General features: G+C 39.6%; 2 protein-coding genes across 2 annotated transcripts in view; both read right to left on the reverse strand.

The window, feature by feature from the left end:
- Rabgap1 (RAB GTPase activating protein 1) overlaps positions 1 to 20663 on the reverse strand; it is a 136743-nt gene that overhangs the window by 39416 nt on the left and 76664 nt on the right. The window contains exon 13 of the mRNA XM_051166374.1: positions 20054 to 20204. Within this exon, the coding sequence (XP_051022331.1) occupies positions 20054 to 20204 (151 nt within the window). The remainder of the gene's footprint in view (positions 1 to 20053; positions 20205 to 20663) is intronic.
- Gpr21 (G protein-coupled receptor 21) lies at positions 11039 to 13684 on the reverse strand. Its single transcript, XM_051166372.1, has 2 exons — positions 13299 to 13684; positions 11039 to 12915 (listed from the first exon to the last, which is right to left on the reverse strand). The coding sequence occupies exon 2, from the start codon at positions 12537 to 12539 to the stop codon at positions 11490 to 11492; it is 1050 nt and encodes a 349-aa protein (XP_051022329.1). The 5' UTR covers positions 12540 to 12915; positions 13299 to 13684; the 3' UTR covers positions 11039 to 11489.

Raw genomic sequence — 20663 nt, forward strand, 5'->3', positions numbered from 1 at the left:
TTCTAAACACTTCTTTCAATTTCATTTCTATCACCAAGTAAACTGGACATCAAATAGGTACTCTCCTAGTAAAGTTAACAGCTTAGCTAACACAGTTAACACACTGTTGGATGTGTGTGCTTAAACTTTTACAGAGTGTCACATGTTAAGAACAACATTCTGGGCCTGATATGGTGATACAGACCTTTAACTCCAGTACTCAGGAGTCAGAGGCATGTGGACGTTTATGAGTTACAGGCTTGCACAGCCTATGCAGTGAGTTTCAGGTAAGCTAAGAGTTAGAGAATTATAAAGTGAGACCCCCATCTCAATCAATCAACCAATCAACCATCACCAACAACAAAATAACTAATAAAACTTGCTGCCAAGCCTGATGCCAGTTCAATTCTTGTGGCCCATTTAGTAGAAAAGGAAAACTGACTCCTCCAAGCTGTTCTATGACCTCTATACTTCTGCCTCATCATACAAATGCATACAAAATAAATATAACATAATTAACATACAGTGCATAGTACATAATATAAAACCTAAGTCCAAGTACTATATTTTTCAAGTTATGTTTTTATATGGCCTAACCCAGTAAATTACAATTACTAAAATGTTTCTTTTTTTAAATCTTTTATTTAATTTTTAAATGGAAGTGGCCCTAAGACAAAGTTTGGAGCTCCAAGTTTTTACATTTTTAAAAAAGATATATTTATTTATTATTATATACACAGTACAGGCCATCAGATCACATTATAGATGATTGTGACACCATGTGGTTACTGGGAATTGAACTCAGGACCTCTGAAGAGCAGTGAGTGCTCTTAACCTCTGAGCCATCTCTTCCGCCCCTAAAATGGAATGTTCTAACTCCATGCTACTGCCTTGTTCTGGAACACGTGTTAAATGAGAACAATACTATGCACAGAGCTGTTGAACAGTGTTCAGAATCCAGGAAGAGGCCTGCATCCACATACCTATTCACAGGCTGTGTCTCATTATTTTAAAAATCATGCTTTTAAATAGCTTTCAGGGAAAACTGTATTCTTAAGATCAAATATATATATATATATCTCAGATTTAAACTTTTTGCTTAAGAATTCGTCTCTGGTTGTTTTTTTTTTTCCACCCATGAGACAGGGTCTCTCTATGTTATACTTGGCTGTCCTGGACTCCCTTTGTAGACCAGGCTGGCCTCAAACTCACAGCAATCTGCTTACCTCTGCCTCCCGAGTGCTGGGATTAAAGGTGTGCGTCACCACGCCCGGCTTTTTATAGTTTTTGTTTCTGCTTTTTTTTTTTTTTAAAAAAGAATTGTCAAGAAATGACTATTTAAATATTTATCTAAAGTTCTACACGGGGCCTGGCTAGGCAGTCTGGTTGTACTCTTTGGGGATCCACCTGGCTCTGCTTCCTAGCTCTGGAGTTATAGATGCAGTGGACTCCCAGGTGCTGCGTGGGTGCTGGGGATCCAAACTCAGGCCCTCATGCTTTCGTAGTCAGCACTTTACTCACCAAACCATGTCCCTAGCTCTAGCCTCATTTTTTAAAGTATCATTAAAATGACACCTGCTATCCAGGCACGGTGGCACATACCTATACTCCCAGTACTTAGGGAGGCAGAGGCAGGTGGATCTCTGTAAGTTCTAGACCAGCCTGGTCTACAAAGTGAGTCCAGGACAGGCACGGTACACAGAGACACCTTGTCTTGAAAGCAAAGCAAAAACAAACAAACAAACAAAAGATACCTAGTTACACACTTCAGCCTCAATTCTCCTTGGCTTTAACTGTAAGGCCCAGAATTTCCCACATCTACACAGGGAATACATAACTCAGTGTTCCCAAACGGACAGCAGTAACTCTTCTGCAAAATACTCTCTAAAGTAAAAAGAAATACGTAAGACTTTGCAGAGGGACTTCACGGATGAGAAAGTGCCATTTCTAGTAGCAGTCATTTTATCAAGCACACTGCTACACACTCAAGACGTGATAGTACCCAATTTTCAAATAAGTCTAATGAAGGAGCATCATTCCATTTTATATAATAGAAACCTAGAGCCTCTAATAATCTTTCACTATTTTCTTTATCTAAGAAACAAAAAGAATGAACAAATCTAGTAATATAAAACAACCCAGTAACAGAAACTGTTTTCAGAATCTCACTGTCACCATGTGTCTCATCTTGAAAGGATGAGGATTATTCTGGTTCCTCTAAAAGAAATACCAGAAATAAATCATGTTGTTTATGTAAATAGCAGTCTGTCACCAAATAGTGCTTTTCCAATTCAATTTGTTTGTTCAAAGTTGATCAAATTTAAAGTTTTGCTTTGAAAAGGCTACTACAGTTCTGTATTTTGTGCAGATCTACCACAACCTTGTTATAAATGAGTCAGTAAGTCCACCATTATATGACTACAACCACAGTAATTTACAAAAGGATAACTTTTTTTTTTTTTGGTAGCCTACAAAGTGGTTTCTCACTTCATACACTGTTTGGTAGGTCTTTACTGACCTTTGTGTTTCCTTAATCTTACCCATCTGGATACTATGACACCACTCCGCCTGCAGGGGTGGAGTAAGGAGGGCAGAAGAGTGGAGGCCTACAGAAACCCTCCCCCAGAGCCCATGCACCACAATCTATGGAAACCCGCACAACACATATCTTTACTTCTTCCAGATTCCAGGCAGCACTTTGCATTCTCTTGCTACCTCCATGCTAGCACATTGTAAATTCCTTCTCATGATATTAAAAAACAAAAAGAAAAAGAAAAACAGAACAAACCAAAAAACCGCTTTTCAATTGCTGTTGTATTCTCTCAATGAAAATCAAACATTAAGCTGGTGCAGTGGCTCATGTCCTCTAATCCCAGCATTCCCGGAGGTAGAAGCAGGCTTATCTCTGAGTGTTCAAGGCTGGCCTGGTCTACAAAGCGAGTCCTGGACAACACGAGTAAGCCTGTCTTGTAAAACCAAAAAGGGGAAAAAGAAAGAAAATTAGACATAAAAAACTCCGAAGGAGCCACACAGAGAACCTATTGTAGTAGGTTAGGAACCAAAAAGACCTTAAGGCTCCAAAACTTCCCATGGGAATACACTGACCTTCCTGGGAGAAGGAGTTAAGACGAGTAACAGAAAGCTGTTCCTTAAGGCCACAGGTCAGTAAGGTGGTGCCAGCCACACACTTCCTATGAAGCAGCAGATAGCTAGCTGTCTTTTTTGCTCCTCTTTGGCTCCTCTTCTGCTAAAATTCACAGCCTTTAGCTAAACACAGTTGATGTTCCTCATTACAAACAACCCTCCCTTAAAGGGCAGAGGACATAGAGCTTATAATGCACCCCCACATGTTCCTCAGAGGTAAGCAAGTCTATACCCCCTTTTTACAGCTGGTTGTTTTTCTTAATTCTGAAAGGGCTGTTTAGCAGCTATTTCCTGCACTGTTCACTGGCATGGGAGACGGTCCTGCAGCTCTGTCTACTCACAGGTCTATATCCATTCTTTCTCCTTAATCTCAACAGTTTTGCTACCAGTTTTGGCTAAGTCAATATAATTTATAATCAATTAGAGAATATCTATGATTCACTTCTATTTTAACTTTCTATTTTTTTCTTCTCATCAACTGTCCTATTTTCCTTTTCCCCTAACTATACTATGCATATATCAGTATATAATTCCTTTAAAAGTCTGAAAGAGTCACTGGGCCAGGCATGTACACTCAGTGATAATGTACAGCTCTGCGAGGATGTATAACTCTCTTTAGCCTGGCTGAGGCTCCACTGTATCCCCAACACCCACTCCTTAAGAACAGACCTCCTACTGATATGCCCTTTCCCTATTTATTTTTGATGAGTTGTTGTCTAATTTACCTTAATAGCCCTCTTCCCTCGTGTCTTCCCCTTCTGTAGGAATTCTAATTCTCAGAGTTTCCTGGATCTTACATATTTCTTCTTCTCATTCTAAGGAAACACAGTGTTCAGCAGCTCTCTAAAAAAGTATGTAAAGCTGGTGAATATAGTCAAATACACCACAAGTTCTAAAATGAGTTTATTTTATCCTCACATTTGAATAACAGAAATAACGGACATAATAATGAACATAAAATTCTGGACTCCTTCCTCATAGTAAACTTTTAGGACTTTCCTTCATCCTCTGTATTCCGAGAAGGCATCATATCTTCTCCTCACATGTGCACTGGACCTTTTTGTTATAGCTCCTCGCTATCCAGTTATCCTTAGCTGAGCCTGTTTTCCTCTTCACCTAGTATCCCCCATCTCTCCATCTCTGTCTTTATTTTACTAAAACTTTATTTTCTAGCGTGTCAGATGTTTACACTTGAATTTCAGACCTCTTTCTTAAAAAAAAAAAAAAAAAAAAAAAAAAAAAAAAGACTTTTAATTTGTATATTTGGGTATATAAGTACTCACATGTATGAGTGCATGACAGAAGAGAGCATCAGACAGAAGAAGGCAAGAGGGCCACTACGTGGTTGCTGGGAACTGAACTCGGGACATCTGGACAAACAGCCAGTGCTAAGCCCCTCAGACCTCTTTCTTGCTTTCCTCCTGCTCTTTTTTTTTTTTTTTTTTTTTTTTTTTTTACTTTTAAATAGCACCTTGTCCTCCAATAATGGACACAAATTCTTTTTGGGTTGTATCCATTTGAGAGTTTAGTTTCGGCAGTTCCTTAGGAAACCCACATCTTTGCTTGTTTCAGGCTGATTACTTTAAAAAATATATATTTGATTAATTTATTCATATTATATCTTAATTGTTATCCCATCTCTTGTATCCTCCCATTCTTCCCTCCCTCTCCTCCCCTATGACTGTGACTGAGGGGGACCTCTTCCCCCTGTATATGCTCATAGGGTATCAAGTCTCTTCTTGGTAGCCTGCTATCCTTCCTCCGAGTGCCACCAGGCCTCCCCATCTAGGGGACGTGGTCAAATATGGGCAGGCCTATTACTTTTTAAGAAGCTTCTGACTGTTGAAATATTAAAGAGAAGCAGTCAGGAACAGGGTGTATGCCTACAGTCCCACTTACTCAGGAGACTGAGGCAGGAATTCAAGGGCAGTCTGGGCAACACAAGGCAACCTGTTCTCAAAATGTATATAAGCAAGATGGCTTAGTGAGTAACAATGCAAGTTCCTAACCCATTTAAGTCCAAACATTCCTGACCAATAAAAGAAGGATATGAAAACCAAGTAAGTACTTGAAAGGTTCCTCTGGGAAGTAAATGAAGTAGCTACGTGGGCATTACTGTCAGAAAGGCCTGAGTTATAATTGAGACCCTCCACTTGGAAGCTGTGTATTTAAGTTTCTGCTTCCTAATTTGTTCTTAGTAAGGTTAAAAATAACCACTCACTCATATAGCCTCGAAGTGTTGGGCAGATAGCATAAGGTGTTCATGAAATTCTCCTAAAACCTAACAGCCTGAGATTTACATGTATATTGTTGCTCCTTAGGCCTAGATTTAGGTACACATGCACCTGTACATGTGTAGGTGCAAAGTAAATTCCTTGCAAAAGCAACGAAGAGTACTAATAGAGGGCAACAAACCAGAAGCAGACGTCTGAGTTCTTATCACAACACTAGGGGGCAGTTCAGTTGGGTTTGGGCCCTAGGTAAAATGTCAGAATAAGAACAAATATTTCAACCGGGTGTGGTGGTGCATGCCTACAATCCAAGCACTTGGGGAGGCAGAGGCAGGCAGATCACGGTGAATTGAAGCCAGCCTGGTCTACAAAGTGAGTCCAGGATAGTCAAGCCTACACAGAGAAATTCTGTCTTGGGGGTGGGTGGGGTGAAGAGCTAAAACCAAACAACAAATATTTTTTTAATACTTTACTGCCTCTCTTTTCTTTGTTACACAAGACCCGACATCCTATCTATCTGCTATTTTGACACGAGTACCCAAATGATACTATAAATTACCTAAGAGATCCCATATACCTTGCTTTTTCAAGTAGGCACTATGCGAAGACTAAGACAAGCTGCCCCATATGAATCATCTCAAAAGACATTTAAAAACTGGCAAAGAGACAGAGCAAAACAATATAGCCAAAGGTTCCAGCATGTCTAGTCTCATCTGTAGCTGATTTTATAGCTTCTCCTATTTGGGTCTAGAGCCAAGGTGTGGTCTGACTGTGCACCTTACCTATCCTCTGACAAAGTGCAGTTTGTAACCCTGCCAGACACACAGCAGCCTCAGGAGCAGTAACTGAAAACTTACTCCTACACTAGTTTTTTCTTAAAAAAAAAAAGAAAGAAAAAAAATAGTAATATCATCTCTAAGGAGTCTAGAGTAGCTCAGATCATATGGAACATTGTGACTGCATTTAAAACAGTCCTTTTATCAATCACAAAAGGACAAAAGGGAGACAGGCAGGTGACTAATAAAAGCCATTCACTCATTGTGGAATAGACTGTGTTAGACTATGGGGATGTAGATTTCAGGGATACTGTCCCCTGCCTTCACTAAGTTTTCAGACAATAAAAGGAAGTAAAGAAGTGGTCATATAGTCTTCAGGTCGGGGATTGCTAAATAACTCAGAGTAGTGATCTACCACTGAGCCTCCACGTGTAGAGGAATTTTAATTCAGAACAAAGCTGTTGTGGCAAGTGATCACATCCAAAAATCTTCTAGGTCTGTGTGATCTGGCTAGAATACAGACATGCCTTTAACTACAGGAGACAGAGCAAAGCAGATCTCTGAGTTCAAGGTCAGCCTGGTATAAAGTGAGTTTCAAGTAAAGAAAAGCTTAGGTCCATGCATGGTGGTACATGCCCTTAATCCCAGCACTCAGGAGACAAAGGCATGCAGATTTCTGAGTTCTAGCCAGTGTTGTTCAGGCAGTTGGGCTGAGAGGGAGTTGAGAGGCAGTGTGATGGAGCTGAGTTTGTGGCAGTTCAGTGGAATTCAGAGGTGGTTTTACTGGGAAAGTTTTTGTTTTGTTTTTTTTTGAGACAGGGTTTCTCTGTGTTATCTTGGCTGTCCTGGACTGTCTTTGTAGACCAGGCTGGCCTCGAACTCACAGCGATCATCTGCTTCTGCTTCCCAAGTGCTGGGATTAAAGGCGTGTGCCATTACTGGGAGAGTTTTACAGAGACAGGTTGAAGGGAGAACAACTTAGACACAGGTCAAGGCAGGGAATGAAAATGAGCCAGAAGATTAGAACAGATTGCTAGAGTTAAGTTTGAGGCCAAGCAGAGCAATTCAGTCAAAAGCAGAGAGAGGCTGCTTTGAATCAGTCAGCTTGGAGAGGCGTTGGAGCCAGAACATCTGAGTTGGACCAGCCAGCCAGAGCTCAGAAAGAACTAGAAAGGATGAGCTTATTCAACAGTATGTCTCAGAGAATGAATACATTCTAGGCCTAGGTTAGACCGTGTGCAGGCTAGAAGCTACCAGGACTAGGTCTAGGTTAGGACAGAAGCAGTAAGCCTCTGAGACGACAATTACACCTGCAGATAAATGTTACTTTTACATCCATGACTGAAATATATGGAAGCACACTAAGATACACAGCTTATATGTGAAGCAATGGCAGATACAAACAAGAGTGATCACTTTTATTTATGAAGCACTTCATAGTTTTTAAGGTATGTCTTCATCTGTTATCTGATTCATTCCTACAGAACCCCAGGAAGCAAGAAAGGACATTAACAACATCCTTTCTCGCCCTACTTTACTAACCAGCTAATCAGTTTGAAGTTCACTGTTATTGTGTCAGATGTTCTTTTATCACCCAAGTTTTAAAGAAATGCCAGTGACTCATTTGTAGTCGTATGAAATGGCTACCTCAATTCTACATTCTATACTATCAACAATATGTATCAACAATATATACACCTTAATATATTTACATTTGGTTTTCCTTCAACCTAAAACACGAAAATTATGCAGAACCACAATATGCCATGACATACAGGCTTGAAACTCTGACAATGCTACAATTCTTATATTTTTAAATGTCTCTCAAACTGATCATATAACAAAAAACTCTAGCTTGCCAATAACTTACTTCAAATATCTTTTTAATACAGAAGCACATGGTCAGTGAAATTAAGGCCATTTCCTACAAAGCAACTGTGCATATTTTTCATCTCCCCAATCTCCCCAAACTCCACCATCTGAGTTTGTAAACCTGCCATTTCACATGCAAGGAGATGGATAATTTCATAGCATAGAAGTTTAGGCATCTCCAATCCTAAAAATATTAAAGTATTTAAATAGAAAGAAAAAGCCACTCTTAAAAGGCTTAAAAAGAATTTATCCAGCAATATTGCTAAAAGAAAATCTGCCTAAATTAGGATTTTGAATAAGAAGGATACCCTTAGGCTGTTCTGTGCTCTCTGAGGTAGGTACTGGCTCGCATGCAACTACTTTTCCATGTCTACGAGTCACAGACATGCTCACTGCAATTGCTGCATAAAACCACAATTCACTTACAAGTTAAACAATTGGTATGATCTTACTTTAAACTTTACAAGAAGTAACTTCACGCCATGTCTAAAAGCAAAGTGTATTCTGATACTAGTGACATACCACAGAGTTAAACAAGCTATCTGAGGTAATTGAGTCTAAAAAAATATATATATATATATTTTTTTTCCTCACTCTGAGCTAGTCAGATTGGTATTTAGACAAAATGTCATCAAATGTTGCATTAAATGTGCCAGAAGAAAAAGATTAAACACCAACTTCTCAAGTCTTTAATGTAGAGAATTCTCCCACCCCTGAAGTCTGTAATTGTACCATTCATCTCTTCTTACCCAGCAAATTCAAAATGAAAGGGCAGTGTAGACAATGAATCAAAGAGCAATGGAATTGGTATCTTAAGCCTTAAAAGTTTACATAGCACAATAAAGACAAGATAAACCGTAAAGACATCTGTTTTACCAAGGGTAATAAAAGTAATGAAGGGCCTACCCATTTTCTTTTACAATTACTGCAACTACTCAGTTTCTTATTTAGTTTCTGTCTCAAATAGCAATATAAATTCTACTTTGAAAAAAATGCCTTTAAAAAACCAGACCTTAGTATTAGCAGCTGCTTTAAAAAAAAAAAAAAAACTTATTTAAAAAGCTGTTTGCATTCATTAACATATCATCTTGTTTAGGTATTACCAGAACAATTTCTTTTCCATTTTTACAAATGGGACCCTAGAACCCAAAACAAAACAACAAAAAACTGCTCTCTTACTACAGCTTTAATGCCTTTTAATAATGATTGGCTCTAAGAAGCTCATGTCTGCTAAACTAAAAACTCATAAGCACAATGCTAATATTAAAAGATTAAACTTCCTAGCACATATGCATATATTTAAGAAAGCTGGTATACTGGCACATCTGTAATTCCAGCACTTGGGAGGGGGATGGAGAAGACCTGGAGGAGGCCAGCCTGGGCTACAAAACTCTAGAGAGCTAACCTGTTGGCTATGCAGTGCAAGGAGAAATGTGCATTACAAACAGCTCTGGCTGTTCTGGAACTCACCATGTAGAGCAGCTGACCTTGAACTTGGAATCTCAAGTTTAAGTGTTGTTATGATTTTCAGTCACTTACAAAGTGTAAAGCTTAAGACATTTGAGGTTAAAATGAATTCAATGTCTAAAACATAAGATCAGAATTGGCTGGGAGCTGGGCATAGTGGATCTTTAATTCCAGCAGAGACAGGAGATCTTGGAGTTCAAGGCCAGTCTAGTCTAGATAGTGAGTTCTAGGACAGCCAGGGCTACACAGTGAGACACTGGCTTAAAAAGCAAAACAGAACAAATAAATTCAGCTATGGATATAAAAGTAAATTTTACTTGCCTTATTTGTAAGGGTGTAATACCAGAAGTGTGTGTGTGTGTGTGTGTGTGTGTGTGTGTGTGTGTGTGAGAGAGAGAGAGAGAGAGAGAGAGAGTGTGTGTGTGTGTGTGTGTGTGTGTGTAAGGAAAGAAACATGATACCTTCTTCTTAAAAGGGAACAGTCTTCTAACATCAGATGGAAAACCAAAGCTTATCTGCCTGTTTTAAAAACATCCGTGTCCCTCTTGGATTTGGAAATCCACTTTCATTAGCATCCCCAGGGCTTCATCCATTGCCCATTTCACTGACTGCCACTGTTGCATCTGCTCTACAACAACCTCTAGCCAAAAGCAGAGATCAATTAATTTTTCTGAAACTTAATGAAAATTAGCACAGAGTAAAACAAACAAAAACCAAACTACACAAAGAGGAGATTCTAATGTGAGCTGTCAACAGCCCTCTTACCTTTTAGACAAACAATTCTCTTGGTTTCAAGACAGTTTTAAAACAAAGGTTAACACTACATATCAATACACAGCACTGTAATTCTAAACAGTAAACACATTTCCTAGAGCTTTGAAAAACAAAAGTAAAACCAGAAGAGTGAAATAGGAAATATATGACAAAGAATCTTTTCCTTCAAAAAGAGAATAGCAGGAAGGAGATTCAGGAAATTCCTCCCCCCCTTCCAAGGTGACTCCTTAGCAGGGCCCAAAACAGTGTTTTTCAAACTGAACCCGTGACTGTGATGCCAGATGACTGTTTAGAAGGCAGACAGAATACTCTGACCCAGGGTTGACTGGGTAAGCAGTCACTTCTAGGACTCACTTCTCATCAAAAACTTCAGGTAAAAACAGAAAACACTAAATTCATATTATATATGTATATATAATACATACATATTTCCACTTTACAAATGGACAGCTATCTGTCTATTACTTATTTAAACACACTTTGTTATAAGAAGAAATCTAACTCAATGTAAATACCCTCACTCTTCACACACACAGACACAGAAAAGCACGGCAAAGCCTCCTCTATGCATGCATTCACAATGCTCAGAAGCACGAAGTAAAAGCTGCTGTTTTCACAAACTACATGACTTCACTGCAGTTACTTCATGGTTCACTGCAAACTCTAGAAAGGAATGTTCAGGGTTCACATTATTCATCCTATGGAAATTTCTCTCAAGAAACACGAAAACAAAACAACTTGCTGTCTGAATAAGTGCTGAATCAGTGCAGTTACATTTTGGCACAGATTAAAAAAAAATCTGTTACTTCAGTATATTTTAATATTCCCTGTTACAAGATACCAATTGCACATAAATTCCAAATTGTTTGGAAGAATCCAGAAAGGGACAAGAAAACAATTATTTTTAAGCGTTGACACTTTTCACACCCAGGCTCAGCCACCCCAGCTGGGAGGTGTCAGCTGTGGCTTTATTCCTTCTCAATCTGAGAACTGTAGTCACTTCCATGACATTTCAAAAACTGGATCAAGTGTGATTTCTTCATGGTCCTCATTCTTCTAATTTTAAATCTCATTTAGGAAACAACTTCTGCAAACTTAGAAGGTATCTGGATAGTCTGCATCTGCTCGGAGTCAAATCATTCTGTCCTAGATCTCTAGTAAACTGGGAGCACAAAGATGGAAGGGAAAAGCAGCAGTAAAGCCACTCTTTCTCCTTGCAAACAGAATGGCTGAGTATGTGAGCCCCTCAGATACGACATCCATTAGGGGGTTCTTTGCTCCTAACTGTGTAAGGGTCCTTGGCTGTGGTGTGACTTGCACAAGAAGTACACACAGACCCTGAGAGGCCCTTTAGTCCTCGTTGGAAAACACTGTTGGAGAGACTGTAAATGATACAGTTGCAGAAACTGTTACTAATAGCAAGCCAGGTAGTCAGGAAGGATGCAAGGCGGCTGCTGCAGCCAGTGGAGCTCTCCAGCAACAAGTAGATGATGTATGGCAGCCAGAGGACATAAAACACACTCGTGATTCTGAATAGGACCATGGCATAGCGCTTATCTGGACAGGTCTGGGTTTCCCCAGTCTCTCCATTCTGGCTGCTGAATCGGGCTTGTCTTTTGCTGATTTCTTTTGTGTGCTGTTGGCAGATGCGGAAGATGTTGAAATACGTGAAGCAGACAGTGAGGGCAGCTGGGGCATACAGCACCATCACGATGAACAACGTGAAGTGGGGGCTGGTGTGCCAGGACTCTGCACACCACTGAAACACATCTCCATGGTACCCAGGTTTGCCCCAGTGGAAGAAGGAGGGCAGGAAGACCAGGGTAGAATATAGCCAAATCAGGAAAATACAGAGGCGTAGTCTCCAGGGAGTAACCAGGGTGTTATAGGTCAAAGGCTTAGTGATGGCAATATATCTGTCAATGCTGATACAGGCCAGAGAAGCCATAGAGACGCTCTTCAGAACCGACACTACAAAACCAAATAGTTGACAAGTCGTGGCCTCCTCCATCAGAAGAGGGTAGTGAAGGAGTGATAAGGAAGGGACCAGACAGCTTACCCCAACCAAGAGATCAGCATATGCCATTGTCTGGATAAAATAACTTGTGGTGTGATGGTTCAACAGAGGTGCACAGTGAAACACAAAGATCACAATGATGTTGCCAGAAATAATCAATACAGTTAGAAAGACAATAATCAGCACTTCCAAAAGACAGAACCTGACTGTTTCCAAGTAGCCCAGTGCCAGGAGACAGAAAGGATGGCTGCTCTGATTACCATCCAGGGTGGAGTTCATCTCGTGCTCAGGCTCTCACTTCATGCTGCCACCTGGCTGTTGTCACAGTTCCTAGGAGCAGCTACAGTCACCGCAGTCAGCTTTGCATGTGTGACAATGCCAGGGAGCCCTAGTCACCAGATTCCTGGTGCTGCTGCTGTAGTGCATTGCCTGCTGTGCAATTTCCCTTTAAATTCTTCCTGGAATAGGGAGAACCAACAGCACTTGTCTGGACAGCCCCAGACGCAGCCATACTGCCAGGTTCACCATGCACATAGCACCAAGGGAGTAAGGCAAACTGGGGACAGTGTCTTCAGGCCAAGTGAGGGTGGGGGAGGGGCAGAGGGAGGAAGATTAGGAGCTTCAGCAGGAGTTGTAATGAGTCTCCTCTGAACAGCTGATAGAAGAAAAGGAGAGAGCATTTTACATTTTGCATTCCATGTACTAGTCAAAGAACATAGCTGGCTCTGACTGGCACCACCCCTCCCACTTTACCCTCAGCAGCACCCTCCATAAAGAGCCCTTTACTCCAGAGAAGCAGCTATACCATGCTTCCCAGATCAACATAAAAGGAAAGAAATTACAGATCCATTTACCCTCATTTTCTTTTATTTAATCTGCTGTAGGAGAGAGAATCTCCTTATGGTAATCCTGAAAACGTTTAGTTACATTACCACTGATAATTAACCAAGATTAATCTTCTCCATTAACTACAATGTACTATTACCTCTGCAAACACCTAATATAATTTATCTGCTTAGCTCAGTATCAGAGTGTTACCTGTAATTCTGCACGCTGAAATCCGAACAAAAGCCACAATACATCCTTAACAGAAAGCCTTGCAACGCAGGAATGTGCTTCAGCTTGCGGCGCTGCAGAACTAAGGCACAGAGGGAGGGGATAAAGGAGTAGGAGGGGAAGCAGGGAGAAGGGGTTTAGGGAAAAGAAAGAAAAGAGGGCAGGGAAGGAAAACACATGTGCTAGCACACACTCTAGCATCTTGGGTAACTCATTAGGATTCATCGCCAGAAAGGAGCTCCTAGTTTCCCCAACTGCACCATGGCCACTGACTTGGTGTGCCTGCAGTGCAGTGTTTCAAAGCTATTTTAATCTGGAATCCTCCTCTCAGGTAAATGAGCAGAATTCAGATTGCCAGTAAGAAAACTAGCTAGTAAGCATAGGATGTGGGGAGGTGGGAGGCAGGGAAAGAAAGGAGGGGGGAATAGGGAGGAGTTATGAGTTGGGCTGAAGCTCAGGACCAGAGGGGTGAGGAGGAAAGTCCTGTTTTTGTGAACCATTTTCCCAAGAACAAAGAACAGTATCAAAGAAAGGAAGTGTGTTAACAGTACATGGCAACCGAGGAATTCTAATTCAGCTACACAGGAAGTTAAAACTGAAAGACAATATTCAGTCTCAATTTTCTTTGTGTTGTGTTGCTGTCTGTTTTGCCTCTCCCTCTCCCCTCAGTCTAGTTAAGGTACTCCACCCAAGTGACAGTCTGAGACAGCACACAAATATTCAGGTACAAGTCTTTCCATCTTAAAATGCAATTTTGTTTGTACCTATCTAAAACAATGCAAACTAAAATCATACAGTTTTTTTCTTTTCTTAGATAATATCATAAATGGGTGCTATGGGAATGGTATAGTTTTGCCTTAATAATGCCCCACACAAATGCTGTCATCTGTAATAATCCCAGGAGATCTACACAGAGCACTATGTAATCCAATTTGTATATTTATTTGTATTTATTTTATACATGCTTTCTTACTGTGGGCAAAAGGATGCCTACAATCTTAATTTAGTGAAGTGTGAACACTGTTCACTTCAGGAAAGTAAGGAAGGACATGAGACATATGCTGTATGTGAGAGGCCTCAGCAGAGAACAGCCACAAAGAAGGGACAGCCTCTTGGCTCAGAGCTTCTTGTATTTAAATCATTATCACTTACAGATTACCTGAGGTACTCTGATTCCTGTTCCTACCTGTCTCAGTCCCTTTCAGTACATGGTATGCTGAGGGGTCTACCTCTGAGCATCTTAACACTGTTCAGTGGTCTCTCAATCTGTAATTTTACATTCCATTATCTTAGCTGAGTTGTAGTCTGAAAGCACTGAATGGAAAATCCTACAGTTTGAGACAGCCCACATTCACATAAACTTATAAACAACATACTGTTATAGTTAATTTATTACTATTATTTTTAGTCTCTTATTATGCATACTTTGTAAGTTATACTTTATGAAGGTATGGAATGGAAAACAGTTACACGTCTAAAACTATCTAATGCTTTAAGCACCCATTGGATGTCTTGGAAAGCGTCCCCAGCAAATAAGAGGAAGTTCTTTGCTATCACCTCAATCCAAGCCACAATTGTCTTTTTCCAGGTTTCACTGGAACCAAAATAATATTCTAAAAATATAATGATAAATAGTAAGTAACAGTAGGCAGTTGCTTACATTTAATATGACTATGAATTGTGCTAAGTGTTTTTACTTATTATGCCTGTTAATACTAACAATCATATAAGCAAAATTCTAGTACCATTACATTTTATACCAAAGGATATTAAATTGCCCAACAACACAACTAGGAAACAGTGGAGCTAGGATATGAAGCAAGACAATCTGCCTTCTGTCACACGTAAGAAATCATGACATAGACTGTTTTTAAACTTAATTTCATTTACTTACTTGCTTTTCTTTCTTTCTTTTTTTTACTTGCTTTTCTTAAGGCAGAATCTCACTATATAGAGCAGGCTGTCCTCAAACTCATAGAACCTGGCCTGCCTCTGCACTATCACGCATTATACTGCATTAAACCCTAAATGTATGGCTTTAGTTGGGATTGGACACACAGTTAAACAGTAGAGGACTTGCCTTGTATGAATAACGCCAACACTGGAAAAACAAAACACTATCAAATAAACATGAAATAAAATGATTCAATTTTTTTTCTTGTTACACAAAACCATTAATATGTCACTTTCTAAGATTTGGCCCCCTACTGGCTTTGTTTATAGTTAACTGCCTAGTTTTCTCAGGACTGGAACAGAAAGACATTTTTTTTTTTTTTTACCTGAATAAACAATATAAGCCAAATACAACAGAAATTCTGTTTCTTTCAAATGAAGCTGCAGTTAACTGCTGGTGCACCCACAAGGGTAGGCATTTCTGTTCTTAAAGTCCAGAACTTAGAAGGGAGCACTGAAAGACCTGTACTAGTCTGAGGTTTCAGAGCACTGCAGTTTTGTATCATGGGGGTTTAAGAGATGTTGACATAAGCCAAACCAAGACAACCCCAAAACCAAAAATACCATAACCAAGCAGAAAACCCCACATCTCAAACAGTTCTGGCACCAAGCTTTTAAATAGAGATAGTCAATCTGTATCAGGCTAAATGATATAAAACTTCTGTGGATAAAAACAAAATCCTAAATACTAACAATTTTTAAATGGTCAAGCCTACATACATACACATACACACACATTCTTGGAATTCATGAAACCTTACAACTTCTTAGATTTGACACACTCAATGGAGTGGAAATGTTTTCATAAAGATATGCAGATTATTTATTTTCACAAGTAATTTAAAATGACCTACAACAGTAATTGCTTTATGGCAGCAAATCATACAAGGTAGTTTGTGTTATATCTCCTATATTTTGTTTACATACTTTTTAGTGCACAAATAATGAATTTCACATGTGAATCAGTATACTTTATGTTCAAATTTCCTCCCACTCTCCTCTACCTACTCAGTACCAACAGCCCTCTTCCTTACACAAAATATAGGTGGTTTTTTGTTTTGCATTGTTTGTTTTTCAAGACAGAGTTTCTCTGTGCAGCCTTAGCTATTCTGGACTCGCTTTGTAGAACAGGCTGGCCTCGAACTCAATGGTCCACGTACCTCTGCCTCTTGAGGCATGTACCACCACGCCTGGCTTACAAAATAAAGTTTTAAAGGCAACTAACAATATGCCTTTTCATTAATAGAAGTTAATTAGCTTAGTTTTTATTTTTACGTGTATGTATTTGCATAAGATTATGTGCATTACATATTGGCATCTAATACCTTGGAACTAGAACTGCAGTTGTGAGTTGCTGTGCAGATGAGAGGAACCAAACCTAACCCAGGTCCATGGCAAGAGCAATAAGTGCTGCTAATGGCCAAGCCTTCTCTCCAACCCTCTAATTTCTTATACAGCAGGAGTACCTATTTTGAAATGGTAGAATTATGGTCTGTGTTGAGGTAACTCAAGAAACACTATAGTAATCTCTCAGTATCCAAGAAAAATCAGTTACAGGACTCTATTGGATATAAAATTCATGGATGCTAAATGCCTTATGTAAAATAAGGCAGTGGGGAACTAGGGAATATGGTAGAATGCTTGCTTTTCATGTCCAAGATCCTGGGTTCCATCTCGAGCACTTTTATACAACACTCTTGTAAATTACATAAAAATACACAATATGATGTAAACGCTATGTAAATATTTGTTATACTTTACTGTTTGGGAAATAATGATATGAAAAAGGTTGATAGGTTCTTTGTTATTGAAGCAAATTTTCAAAAAACAAATTTCTACACTGATGGTTAAATGTGTGCATATAATCCAGTAACACAGAAGCACCCTCATCTGACATCCCAATGACTGGTCCAAGGTACAGCACATCATGTGAGTTTATAAATGGAAGCGTGAGAATGGTGAACCAGTGCTCAGCTTCCTCACTGCATGTGCTTCCTGCTAAACAGACAGTCTTTCATTGCTGGGTGCCCAGAGCTGCATTCTTGTGATTTCAGTCCTTGCCTATTACATTCCAGAGAGATATTTTTATTTCAGAAGGAAACAATCTGCTCAGTGATGACACTGTCATTGGTGCATTCTATTTCTAGACTTGTAAGATGTGGCTGGGCCTCCACTGCACAAGCAATTAAGACATAAAATATTGCTTACTTAGGGTCTGGATATGAGTTTGTAATTGCACCAAAGTCTTACAACTGAAATCAAAGCTCAGCAGAGGAAAGGACATATACACATTTGAGAAGGAATGAGTGGCTGGGAAGGAGAATGTCAGGGTGTGCAGTTGACCCACAGTCACTCACTATAAAATGCATTTACTGTAGAAACACTTCCTGTAAATTTTGAATACTAAGCATTAAATCAAAAGGAATAGTAAGAGAAAATGACATAAAATATGAAGTATTATTAAATATAGCCAAAGACAGAAGACTGAGGAAGGTTCTGGAAGCTGCAAATTGCAAAGAACCTTCTTTTTTTTCCCCATGCTCAACTCCAGCTTACATGTTGTCTGATTCAAACACAGTAATGAGACAAGCAGGGAGGCAGGCTCAGGGAATCACTTCCTAGGCTTCTGTTAAAACTCACAAGTACACTGGAGACTAGGACTAGAGACCAGAAGGAAACCTACAAGTGCTTGTCTGCTGTGGTGATTTAGTCCCAAAACTTAGAAGGCAGAAGCAGGTGGATCTCTGTGAGGCCAGCCTGGTCTACATGCCAAGCTTCACGTTAGCCAAAGCTACATGGTGAGACCCTGTCTCAAAAATCAAAACATAACAACCCTAAGGGCATGTTTTCTAGAATGGACTCTATACTGAAAAAGTCTTGGTAACATTCAACACTTCTTTCTTGCTTGCTGTCTTGCTTTTGCCTCTACATCCCTGGTGCTGGGATAAGAGGAGTTAGCTATCACTACTTGGCTCAAGATTTTATAAGTAGAAAGAGTACATTCTAAAACAATCATAAAAGCACAATAAATATACAATCCAGGGCCACTGTCTCTTGATATTACAAAGCTTTATGCACCATGTGCAACTGTGTGTGCTACATTTCAGTAGCTCTTGATTGTCCACATATCCAGACAACAGCACAGGAAGACCCTGCACTTAAGATTCTTTTTCTGTTGTTGTTTTCAGGTATTTTTTTCCTTTTCTTCTAAATTTATTATAATGTATTCATATTACATCCCAATTGTTATCTCCTTGCTTGTATGTTCCTGTTCCCACCCTCCCTCTCTCTTCTGCCCTATAACCCTGTCAGAAGGGGACCTCCTGCCCCACCATATGACCACAGCATATCAGGTCTCATCCCGATAGCCTGCAGCTCCTTCCTCTGTGTGCAGTGTTTCCTGAGCCATGGAGGGAGTGATACAAATAAACTCTTTTCTCAACCTGTCTCAAGAGCTATACACCGATAAAAAGACACTCTGAGGTTCTGGGAAAATAAACCACTCTATTATTACTTCCACTATGTTTTGTCAGGTATACTCAACAAAGGTCCTTCATCTATTCTTGAGTTTGGCTTCTGAGGCTCATAACTCTGTTTATGTTAGACATTCATTTTCTTTTGAAGATCATATATCCTTTTTGTATGTTGTTTTAACCATTTAAAAAAGCAATATACGCTCCTAATAAAATTTAAACATTTTCCTTATAAAGATTTTACCTTTTTGTCATATGAAAAATTCCCAAGTTGGGGTAGAGTAGTTAAAGGGGACTAAGTCTTGTCCCTGGGCCCCATGTTAAGATAGATAGAATGGATTTTTACTAGTTTTCCTCTGCCCCTTACCCATACATGTATGTACTAGGGCACTAGGGTGCCCAAACACACACTCACATACATACTCAAAGAAAATAAAATGTAAACACAATTTTTAAAGATTTCAAATGCTATGAGGGAATCTGTATCTTTATAACCCAGGTTTTAAATATACCTATCACCTATTAGTGTTAAGTGTAGAAACTAAAAGGCCTTCTTTTCAAAAAGCATACTTCTAGGGGGAAATATATAGTGCCTCATGCTTAAAATGCCAGCACTTTGGAGCCTTAGGTAGAAGAACTGACACAGGTTCAAAACCAGTCTTGGCTGTATGGTAAATTCTAGACAAGATCAGGATCCCATTTTAAAAGCCAAACAAACAAACAAACAGCTGGGTGTGGTGATGCACATTTTTAAGCCTAGTACTTGGGAGGCAGAAGAAGGTGAATCTATGAGTTTGAGGCCAGCATGGTCTACAGAGAGAGTTACAGGACAGCCAGGGCTACACAGAGAAATCGTCTCAAAAAAAAAAAAAAAAAAAAAAAAAAAAAAAAACAAAAAAGAAAAAGAAAGAAAGAAAAAACAAATAAACAAAAAACCTACAAGAGAATTAAAAACAAAACCCCCACACCAACATAATGGCCAGCCTGGTCTACAAGAGTGAGTTCCAGGACAGCCAAGGCTACACAGAGAAACCCTGGCTTGAAAAACCAAAAAAAAAAAAAAAAAAGAAAGAAAGAAAGAAACATTTGGAAACACAAATGACCTGGCTCAAAATACTAATCTAGGATGGAAGGACTAAGATATACAGCGGATTAAGGGATATGTCCCACCACTGAGATAAACTCAACAGAGAAAGTAAATTTTGTGCATTTATGCTTGTTCCAAGAGAAAAAACATCTTTGGGCTATACTTATGTAAGGTAAATTATGAAACATCCCACCATTCACTCTGAACCCTATGACCTTTCTGACCTTTGTGATGAGAACTCGGTATTTTTCTACTAAGTGGTCGTTGTTGTGGCAGCCTGCTAGCAGCTGCCAGACTTCTCCACGAAGAGCTTCTGGGACACCACTTCTCACTAAGGATGGCAACTGCTTTGGTCTCACACTCAAGTTGAGATGCCTAAAAATAAAGCCGTAATTCATTACTTTAGCAAAGGAAAATGCTCTGAAAGATTCCATAATGAAAATAAAATGGTTTACAAAGGCATGAAAAGGTAAGGCAGTAATAATAATGAAAGATTAAGCATTGACATGGTACCTGAAAACCACTGTGTCTCAGTGTCTTTAAAACATCATCAAAAATGTAGAACTGGAAGCCTGAAGGTGGCTTTAATCATAGCATTCAGGAGGCAGAGGCAGGTGAATCTCTGAGTTCGAGGCCAGCTTGTTCTACAGAGTGAGTTCCTGGATAGCCAGGCTACACAGAGAAACCCTGTCTAGAAAATCCGACTGACCAAGCAAACAAAAAGTAACTGGGAACTGCAGGGATGCTTTTTGGTTGAGGCTTATGTACAACTTAGAGCAGAACTACACCTAGGTGCTGGAGAAACGCTCTGCTGCTCTTGAAGAGACCCAGCTG

The sequence above is a fragment of the Acomys russatus genome, chromosome 24 (genome assembly GCF_903995435.1).
Source record: "Acomys russatus chromosome 24, mAcoRus1.1, whole genome shotgun sequence".
Lineage (NCBI taxonomy): Eukaryota > Metazoa > Chordata > Mammalia > Rodentia > Muridae > Acomys > Acomys russatus.